Here is a 10,926-nt window from a genome sequence, read left to right as displayed (position 1 = left end):
AGAGCAAGTACAATGCTTAATAAAAAAAAAAAAAAGGAAAAAGAAAAAGAAAAAAAAAAAAGGGTGCAAATATTATTAATCAAGAGTGCTAGTGACATGATCATGTCTCAATATTTTGTTCTTTGCTTGTGAATGCGTTGGGACAGAAGATATCTAACATCTTTGATGGTGTAGAGGAGCTATGTTTTCTTTTCATTCTTTATCTTTACACCTTGACATGGTATGTTGTTATTTTGGGCAAATTTTCTAATTGCATTACTATGTATAATTGTTTGATCTCAGACAATAATTAATTTGTAGATCAAAATTTATTTAATTTTCAAAGTGCATTTTAACTTTTACAGTCAACTTTCACTTTAGACAAGAATGCAAACTCGAATTTTGCTTTAAACTTATTAACCTTATCTATCTTTTGTGCTGTTTGCACTATACAACATGTGGAGCTTTATTTTCATGCCATTGTTTTTTTAATTTTATTTTTTATTTATATTGACAAATGTTAGTTGTTAGATTAGTACCTATAGGAGAAAAACTCTCAATCTTTGACAAAGCACCTAAATGTTTGTACTCTCTTAATTCAACTCTCTTAATAGGAATTGAACCCATGACCTCCTTAGAATTAAATCCTAAAGAAGGCATGGTGGCCAATTAAGTTAGACCTAGTTTTATTTTCATGCCATTGTAGTTATTATGCTTGTGATTTTTGGGGTTGAAATTATCCAACGTGATTATTGAGTTATTTTAAGGTTTGACTCCTCTTCAGTTAATTGGAGTCCAATTGTCATGGGAGTCACAATTAGATTCTACTTAATTGGGGAGAAGTGTGTTCATACATTAACGTTAGGTTTATCAAATATTTTGTTAGTTTTTTTTTTTTTTTTTAAGATTAAAAAAATTAAATGCTAAAAAAGTTAATACATTTGACAATTACTAAAAAAAAGTTATAGAGAAAGTTAAAAAAAAAAGAAGAAAAGAAAAGTAATTTGTTAGGTTCATATGTACATTTACCTTATCATATGTCCACCACAGTTTTGGATTTGTTTTCCAGATATGTTCAAACTGGTCAGAAATGATTTTTTATTTGAGGAATGAGCAGAGGCCTCATAAGCAGTATTAATTGTGATCTTAAATGTTCAGAGATTGTTTGTTTGTTTGTTTGCTTTTCTTTTTATTTTTTTAACATAAGTTTGGAAAATTTTCTGCTTCACAAACAACTTTGTATTATTTGTCGTCAACCCTATCTCTGTCTCTAAAATTCATGTCATTTGTCTTCAATGCACTTCCAGTCACAACACAAGATCGTGCCTACAGAGTCCCATGTTTAAGATGTTGCACCCGAGGCCTAGAAACAAACACCAATAATACACCCACAAAACAAACTAGTTTTATGTGATTTAGCAATGTTTTTATGTCCACAGGCAGCAGATTTTATTAATTTCAGAGAGAACAAAAAATACAAATTACAACAATAGAGGAGGAGACAACACTCAACTCAGCTCAATCTCACACACTACTTTATCTGATTTCTATGTTATATTGCTACTTTAAAACACTGTCACATGCACTCCCATTTATACACGAAATGGGAGAGCCAACGGCCAAGCTCACCCACTGACAAGCCACCAAGAAGCCATCTTATAATAGCATAGCTTGGCTGAATCTTCAGCCCAAATCTTCAGCTACATTTCATATCCTCTCTTTTCTTCAATTTGCAGCCATCTTTGACTTTTGTGGATGTGAGCAACAAACAACATGAGATTTTTACCACATCATGTGATTGGGAGTGTATTAGGGACAATAATTTTGGAGACAAATGTTCTCTAGCCACAGAGAATTTTGACTAGAGAGGGAGTGAGAATGGACATTCACATACAATTAAAAAGTTCATTAAATAAAGCTCATATAGTTGCATTTGATATTTGTGTGTGCTATTTTCCACCTTGAGTTACATCTTCAACTAGAAATTATTGACAAATATTCATCTTGGGCAACAAACATATGAAAGCATTTGACCATGATCATTCAAGACATGCTCTAAAGCATGCGTATTATGAAAATATAGTTGTACGAGTATTGAGTACCTACTTAGAATGAATATACGAAATACGTATTCAATATGCAAAATATTTTGAGTATAATTCAGGAATAATATGGTACGTTTCGGCCATAGATAGATTAGTACTTTTGTTGATATCTCAAGGCATAGGTTTAACCTTTTTTTCAAAACATAAGAATACAATTTAATTATATCGTGCCTATTTCTTTAAAAAAAATAAAGCAAAAGATATTTTTGCAAATTATAAAAATACAAAAAGTACTTAGGATTCCTTTTTTCACCATTACAAAATATTATTATTATTTTTCACATTTGATTTTTTTGATTCTTATATGTCAAAAATATATTATTTCATGGACATACAGACCATACTTCTATTTTATTTTTCGAAAATTTTAACTTATTTGCATATCCATAACATACCCATAAGTCCACCTAGGGGTGTAAGAAAAGCCCACTGGCTCGAGATAGGACCCAACCCGACCTGAGACACGACCCAAGGCCCAACCAGCCCACTGTCCAGCATCACTTTCAAGCTATTTTGGTGAGGAAAAAAATATTAGGCCCGGCCCAGGCCAGATTTCTCCCTAGGCCTAGATTTTTGGAAATTAGGCTGGCTTGACTCAATTTTTTTTACCAGAGCCTGAATGGGCCCGGCATGACCCGTAGGCCCGAACCCAAGGTCAAGTGGGCTGGGTTAACTTTACACCCTTAATTGATGACATGAAACCATTAGCCATTTGGTGATTTCAACAGTCAAAGATTGAGAATTGATGAGCAGTTCTTGTGAGGAAAAAAAAAACAAAAAGAAAAAAATGAATACCATGTTTCTAAAACAGTCACATTTACAAGATTACATCAACCACAAGAATTTCACATCCTGTGGTCAGCCATATCAAACCAGATTTGCTGAAATGCCTTAACAATGAGACCATGATACTCATCTGAATTCAATGAGAGGTAACAAGCAAGAAGCTCTTCCAACTCCTTTGATCCCCGGATATTATTCTCCACAATCATCTCCACCATTGATTCCCTGAAGTCTCTCTGTGGATCGAATGATGACTTCACAATTGCAAAGCTCTCTGCGAATCTCCTCCTCGGTTGTGATTTTGATCTCTTGCTTGATGATGACACACTTCTCCTACCACAAGCTTGAACTTTCTTGCTCATTGTTCTTGGAGAATTCGATTGGATCTTCACTCCTGTCGAATGGGAGGCAGGTTTTCGAATGCGAGGACTAGTTTTAATCTCTTTTTTAGTACTCTTACCGGTATTTTCTTTCACGATATTGATGGAGAGTGAACCATGAGCTTGAATCTCTTCAAATTTGGATGAACTTTTTGCCGTGTCTTTGAATTTAACCGGCTTTGTCAAAATTGGAGGAAGCTCTACCTTTGAGATTGTGTCTAGCTTCTCAACTTTCTTGGAGTATGATTTCTGATTCATGTCGATTATGATATCAGTAGTTGAAGAAGTGACTCTACAACTACATGAGCCCGGCCATGAGGCTAGTCCATCGAATGACTCATGGCAATCATCGATTGTGTTGTTGGATTCGAATTCTGACAAAGGAGACTCATAGAAAATAGGTTCAAGGGTTGGTTCGGGTTTAGTCCTGACAGAATTAAGTGTTGTGCCACAACTACAATCGGCCGAGACAGAGGAGGATGAGGTGACAAGTCTAGGAGACAATGACTTGTTGTGAATGGTTTTTTTCTTGGGTTTTTTCTTTGATGATGATTTTCTTGGTGGATCAGGAAAATGGGTATCTGAGACTTTTGGGTTTGAGTATCTTGGTTGAGAAATGTGTTGGGGCCTATGAGATGTTGTTGTAGTTGGTGAGGGAAAATTTTTCTTGATTGGATGAGAGGTGTTGGGGTTTTTGGTTCTGCTCATGTCTCTGAGCTTGTAAAACCATGCATTTGGCATCATATCTGATAATCTAAACTTGTAATTGCCCATCAAAGTCTCTCTCTCTCTCTCTCCCTGAGGTTGGTTTGTGTTTTTCTTTGTATGACTGAGAATTGAAGGTAAATAAATAGATATAGCATGGTATGATGGTTCTCTGTTTATGAATCAAGGCATTTTAGCTGTAGAGATTCATGCCTTATATGCATGCCCAATTGTTTTCTATTTTGGTCATAATTAAGCTTTATGGTGGATCATGCCTGAATTATGATGTTCCCACTTTTCTTAAAGGTAGTTTTATCTTCCACTAAAATGTATGTGTGTACTATTTTCATGACTTTTTTTATTAAAAATTCACGAGAGTTGTAACTTTTTTTTGCAGGTTAAAAGACATTTTCAACTCTAACTTTATAAGAGCGGTCAAGAGTAAATATAAATGTACAAAAAAAATTTATACAATGGGACGTAGATGTGAGATGAAAATAGTAAATATAAATGTACAAATAATTTTTATACAATGGGATGTAGATGTGAGATGAAAACTGACTGGGTCTTGCACATGGTAGATCTCATATGTAGGACCCAACATTTATCATACATCTATATCTCATTCAATGAAATTTTTCTATGTTCCTAACATAAGGTGTTTGTTTAGACGAACTGGGCAAGGGAGAATTGCAATGCAATAAACTATTAATTATGAGATAAATAGTTCCTTAGACTAGTTGTAAATGATGTATATTTTGAGACACTTTTTTTTAACTAAACTATAAATTTGTTGGATAGAGTCCAATCCTATGCTTCAATTCCCATCGAAGGGGGGCAAAGGTGGAGTTGGAGTTGAGCCTGTGACAATTAAGGCACTTTTTAACTGTTTGAAAGTAACTAGTCTTTAAGAAGGGTTTTTAACTGTTTGAAAGTAACTCATCAAGTGTGCAATCAAGGGGGTAATGGCCAATTGGTTGCTCTTTCAATCCTTATGTGGTCCACCTTATATCCTAATAAAATCAGACCAATATGTGTTGTTACGGTGGTCCTTACCATCAAGTATTAAGCTAATTGCATTTAAATTTTTTTTTTTTTTTTTTTAAATTTCTTTCTATGTGATGGTTTCTTGTCATCCATCCCTTTCCTGAACATTAATCCCCACACCATCTCTTCAGCCATTATGTGATCTTTCTATCTCTCATTATCACATACACACGGAATTCAAAAGGAGTGAAATGTAAGGGTATTTAAAAAAAAAAAAAATCAATGGAACTAATAAATTGATCTATTGCAAACCATACTATTCAAAAGGAGTGAAATGTAAGGGTATTTTTTTTGTAGTTCTTATGTTTTTTTGCCAAACTAATGACTAGTGGTTGTATAGTGATCAGAGGCGAATGCATGGATCATCGTTAGAGGGGGCTGGATTCAAAATTCACAATAAAAATCAAATTCTTTCATTAATAGTTAAATCATCATACATAAGTATATTAAAAAATACGTTTTTATAACTATAAAAATTAAAAATATTTTTCAATCTGAATAAAGGGCGGCTCAACCTTTGATAGAGGTTTAATGTGAAATCTCAAAGAGCATCTTTTTTTATCATTTAATTTATTATAGATTTTTTTATGTAAAATACATTTTACTCTTCAATTTTTGTAATTAATCTTGAGATTATTTACAATATTTATTATCATTTGGAAAAAATGAATCTCTTAATTGGATTTTTGGACAATGAGTATTTTTTACAGCTTTATTATTGTTGAGGGTCTTTGAACAATGAGAATCTTTTAAGTTTTACTATTGAAGGTTTTTAAATAGGGAGGTATTTTATCATACTTTATTATTGAAGCAACCATTTTTGGCTTTTCATAGGACACCAGACATTGTTCCACACTAATAATCTCCCCTCATATGGTTAGATAAAATATGAGCATAAAATATTGCAGATCTCACTATACAAATAAATCACAATAAAATTACGGCATAAATACCTTCCAAACACTAAAAAAAAATTCATCAGATATAATTATAATGAAATTTATTAACATAAAATAATAAAAAAAATTATTATTTATGAATTTTTGTAGATGTATGAACTTGTGGAGGCCACCTCTCATATGGGTGATGGGATCCTTGGAGGGGCCATCCCTTCTCAATTTATCAAGTCACAGCAGCAATATAACATAAATTAATAAGTTTGTTCGTGTAAACTTTGCAACAAACCCCCCACCCCCCTACCCCCCTTTTTCTGTATTAGTGATGATGGTGGGTGGCAGAGTGGAGGTGGAAGGTGGATGTAGTGTGGTGGTGAGGAGATCAGGGTGGTGATCATGGGGTGGTGGCAACAATGGAAGTGTGGTTGTATTGATAAAGTGTTTTTTGGGAACATAGTAAAAAGTTGCGTTCAGTAACTCTAAAAACGCAAGGTGTAGGTGCTAAAAACGAAGCACCATTTGAGAAGTTCAGCAAAACGTAAAGGTGTGAAATGACGTAACTACCCTCCATGTTTAGAAGTTGAATCCTAGGGCAAAAATTAAATTTCCTAAGTTGGGTGGAAGTATTTTGGTCATTTTGTTGTGCAGTGACACCATAAACAAATATTAACCCAAAATGAAAAAAAAAGTAGCTCTTTATTAACTTTTCAAATCACTCTCCATAAAAGCCAAAAAGCTTAGTTAAAAGTTAAAAATTAACTTTTAATTATCTTCTCAAAACACATCAAAATTTTAGTTAAAAAAATATTTTTTATCTTTCAAAAGTATAAAATATTTTTTGCTCAAATAAATTTTCATTGACTATAAAAAAAAATTAAAATTGTACCAAATATCAAAAAATACAAAATTATTTTTAAAAAATATTTTCTACTCAAATAAAAAAACGATAAGGAATTCAATTTTTTTTTTTTAAATGAAATTGTACAGGATTTGTTTTATAGCACCAAAATGAAGATGAGAGATGGAGTTGTAAAGGCTAAAGAGCCAGAATGCGGGACTAGTTAAAATCATGCATCTGTCCTTGGAGCCCGTGTCATTGTAACAATGGTTTATTTTCTGAGATTCTTGAAAGTTCAGATAGACAGCCCATGAAGCGAAAAGTTAACAAATACCTAAAAGTCAATTTTTTTTTTTTTTAATTTAATTTTTACATATTTTTTTTTAAAAAAAATTAAAAAATCATCTTAAATCTATTAATTTTTTTCATTTCATATTTTAATTAAAAAATTAAAATATCAATAAAAAATCATGTTCCCAAACAACTTATTTGGAGTTGTTTTTTTTTATTCATAACTTATTGGAGTTGTTGGTGTGTCATTTAAATGCTCTGTAGATTGATTTGGCCTTTATCAAACTGCTCAAGGAAGCAATAGTCAATGAAACCATATAGAAAAAGCAAGCAAATCAATCAAATAAAAAAGAACGTTTTGGACAATAATGATGTGTATAGAAAATATAAGTCATACAAGGCATTGAAAATATAAGTCATACAAGGCATTGAAAAGCATGTGTATGTAGTCATGTTCTCAACCATAGGGCTATCTAATAAAGACTCTCGTTCTTGCTCCTAATAGGAAAGGCTTTGTTAGAATAGTTTTAAATTTATTATTATTAATTGTATAGTGTTACATAGCTTTTGCTTTATATTATCAAATGTATAGCTTTTGCTTTCGGTGGTACTCAATCAATTGTATAGCTTTTGCTTTCGGTGAGTGTGGCATCCAATGCCCGTGTTTCTCTCTATAAAGAGAGACTTCATTCCCTTTGTAATTTATACATATATACAAAACATTTCAGAGTCTCTCTCTCGCTCTATAACTTCTCTCACTCTCTCAAACTAATCTTTCATGGTATCAGAGCCCAGTATTACATTTCTGGCAATTTTTGATTTTGGTGTTTAGTCCCGTACACAGTGGCATACATCAAATTGCTCGGAATTTTCTCACGATTCCAACGGCACCTAGCCCGTTCTCAGAACACCCTCCACGCGCCCACACGCGCCGCCTTTACCTTCTGCGCGTCACCAGCTCCGCCACCACTCTCACACGCGCCCGCACGCGCCATCTGTTGCTCCTCACCTCCGCCACGCGCCTCCACGCGCCCACACAACCGCGGCTGACGTCAGCCCTGCCACTCCCGTACGCCGCGCCTGCTATTGTGCGCCTTTCGTGCGCCGCTTCACTACATTGCACCCGCGTGCGCCAAAACGGCTATTGTGCGCCGCGCCTGCGCCTGTTCGCTACCGTGCGCCGCCGCCTTTCTGCTAACGTGCTCCTCCCTGCACTCTGCTAACGTGCGCCGCTGACATCATCGCTGACATCATCTCTGTCCAGCAGCCTTTTCTGGCTATTTTCGACCTTCCGGACTCACTGGTACACTCTGTTTTACCAAATTTTGCTCCTACAGGTCTCTTCCTGCTGCTTTAATCCTACTTAACTAGTATTATGGATCGTCTTGACACCTCCCATCCCATTTCCGTTATTCTGAATGGTTCAAACTATGTTCTGTGGGCCCAAGCTATGTCTTCCTTTCTTAAAGGGAAGAAGCTCTGGCGAATTGTCACCGGGGATGTGACTAAACCAGTCAAAGACAGTGTCACTACTGAAACTCCTGTTCATACTGCTACATATGAAGACCGACTTGAGGAATGGGACAGTAAGAATTACCAAATCATTACCTGGTTTCGTAATACCTCTGTTACCTCTATCAGTCTTCAATTTGGCCGGTTTCAGCTTGACTCTGTAACTACTCCTGCGAAAGACATCTGGGATTTTTTGAAAGAACGATACCAGACTACTGGTCTTGCCCATCAATATCAACTTCAGAACCAACTTCACCGCATGCGCCAAGAATCCACTCAGTCCATTAATGACTTCCTTTCTCAAATATACTCTGTTTGGGATCAGCTTGCTCTTTCAGAACCAACCTGGCATGACCCCGAAGATGCAGTTTTATTTACTAACCATCGCAACCAGCAAAGGTTGGTGCAATTTCTCATGGCTCTTACCCCCTCTTTTGAGCCCGTACGTGCCTCTCTGCTTCATCGCCATCCCTTGCCCACTCTTGAACAAGCCATTTCTGAGTTGCTATCAGAGGAGACTCGTCTAGGTACTCTTCAAACTCATCATGTGGACTCTGTTCTTGCCACTCCTCCGTCCCGGCCATCATTTACCCAGCGGACAACTGCTTGCCTCTATTGTCAGAATCGGGGCCTTCCTTCAACCCATCTCCTGGTCAATTGCCCTGTCAGATCCTGCCGCTACTGCAACAAACTTGGTCCTGGTCATCTGCAACAGGATTGTTTTCGCAATCCATCCCGCTCATCCTCCAATAGCCACTCCTCTCGCGGTGGCTCTTCCCGGGGAAGTTTTCATCGTTCTGGCAACCAGTCTCATCACACTGCTACTTCTGCTTCCGGGAATCAGTCTTATCACACTGCTGCTGCTGCTTCCGGGACTCAGTCTCATCCCACTGACACTGCCCCCTCTGCAGGGTTCTCTGAGTCACCTGCTCCATCTACTCCTCACTTTTCTCCAACGGATGTAGAGGCCATGCTTAAACAACTTCTCTCCTCATCTGGTACACCTCCTCCTACTGCTTTGTCTGTAATCCCAGGTAACTCTTCTTGGTATTTTGACTCTGCCTGTTGTAATCATATGACCTCCAGTTCTACTATCTTTTCTTCCTTATCTTCATCTCCTCATATTCCCTCAATACATACTGCTGATGGTTCCCTCATGTCTGTTCGTCATGTTGGTACTGTTTCCACCTCTTCTTTATCTCTACCTCACGTTTATCATATCCCTGCTCTTACCTTAAACCTTATTTCCATTGGTCAATTATGTGAACTTGGTCTAACTGTCACCTTTTCTGCTACTGATTGTTTGGTACAGGACCCTCAGACAGGGCAGACTATTGGGATCGGCCGTAAGCGTGGACGTCTCTATGAACTCATTCACCTTCATGTTCCTGCCTCTCTTCAGATTGCTGCTCCTACATCTACTTCCTTATTATCTCCCTTTCATCTTTGGCATTGTCGCTTAGGGCATATTTCTATTACTCGTTTAAGGTCTTTGGTTTCTAGTGGACAGTTGGGTCATGTAATTCCCGATCATTTCGATTGTATACCCTGTCAACTTGCCAAACAACCTGCTTTATCATTTAATAAAAGTACTTCTGTTTCTCTTGCCCCTTTTGATCTTATACATTCGGATATTTGGGGGCCCTCCCCTACTACTACTATGGGGGGATCCCGCTATTTTGTTGTTTTTATTGATGATTTTTCCCGGTTTACTTGGCTTTTTCTCATGAAAAATAGGTCTGAACTTAAACACATTTATTATCGATTTGCACAAATGGTTCACACCCAATTCTCCAAAACCATCAAAATTTTTCGCTCTGACAATGCTATGGAATATCGGGCTTCAGATTTCCTTTCCTTTCTTCAGCATCATGGTACACTGCCTCATCGTTCCTGTGCTGGCACGTCCCAGCAAAATGGCCGCGCTGAACGGAAACATAGGCATATTCTTGACACTACTCGCGCTCTCCTTCTCTCTTCTTCCTGTCCTGAAAACTTTTGGGGGGAAGCTGCCCTCACTGCTGTTTACACTATCAACTGTGCTCCTACCCCTGTCATCCATAATCAAACTCCCTTTGAACGTCTGCATGGCACTCCCCCTCCTTACGCCAATCTCCGGGTTTTTGGCTCTGCTTGTTTTGTTCTACTTCAATCCCACGAACACACCAAGCTTGAACCTCGCTCTCGTCTTTGTTGCTTTCTTGGGTATGGTATTGAACATAAAGGCTTTCGCTGTTGGGATCCTCTCTCTAAACGTCTTCGTATCTCCCGCCATGTCGTTTTCTGGGAACACCAAATGTTTTCCTCACTATCCTCCTTTCACTTACCCAGACTTTCCACTACTGCATTGTTTACTAATCCTTCCATCGATCTTTTCTCTGCTGATTTTG

The 10,926-nt window shown here is 36.9% G+C and overlaps 1 protein-coding gene across 1 annotated transcript; it reads right to left on the bottom strand.

Moving 5' to 3' along the window:
- Positions 1-2,800: 2,800 nt before the first annotated feature.
- On the bottom strand, positions 2,801-4,230 carry LOC114315167 (transcription repressor OFP1). Its single transcript, XM_028261742.2, has one exon. The coding sequence runs from the start codon at positions 4,019-4,021 to the stop codon at positions 2,930-2,932; it is 1,092 nt and encodes a 363-aa protein (XP_028117543.1). The 5' UTR covers positions 4,022-4,230; the 3' UTR covers positions 2,801-2,929.
- Between the last annotated feature and the right edge of the window lie 6,696 nt (positions 4,231-10,926).

Source organism: Camellia sinensis, chromosome 3 (assembly GCF_055761805.1).
Source record: "Camellia sinensis isolate YWXY chromosome 3, ASM5576180v1, whole genome shotgun sequence".
NCBI classification, from domain to species: Eukaryota; Viridiplantae; Streptophyta; class Magnoliopsida; order Ericales; family Theaceae; genus Camellia; species Camellia sinensis.
Note: the sequence above shows the minus strand (reverse complement) of the source record. Positions and strands in the feature narration are given on the sequence as shown.

Coding starts and splice junctions, on each gene's coding strand:
- LOC114315167 (XM_028261742.2), bottom strand. CDS start 4,021: ATGGGCAATTACAAGTTTAGATTATCAGATATGATGCCAAATGCATGG.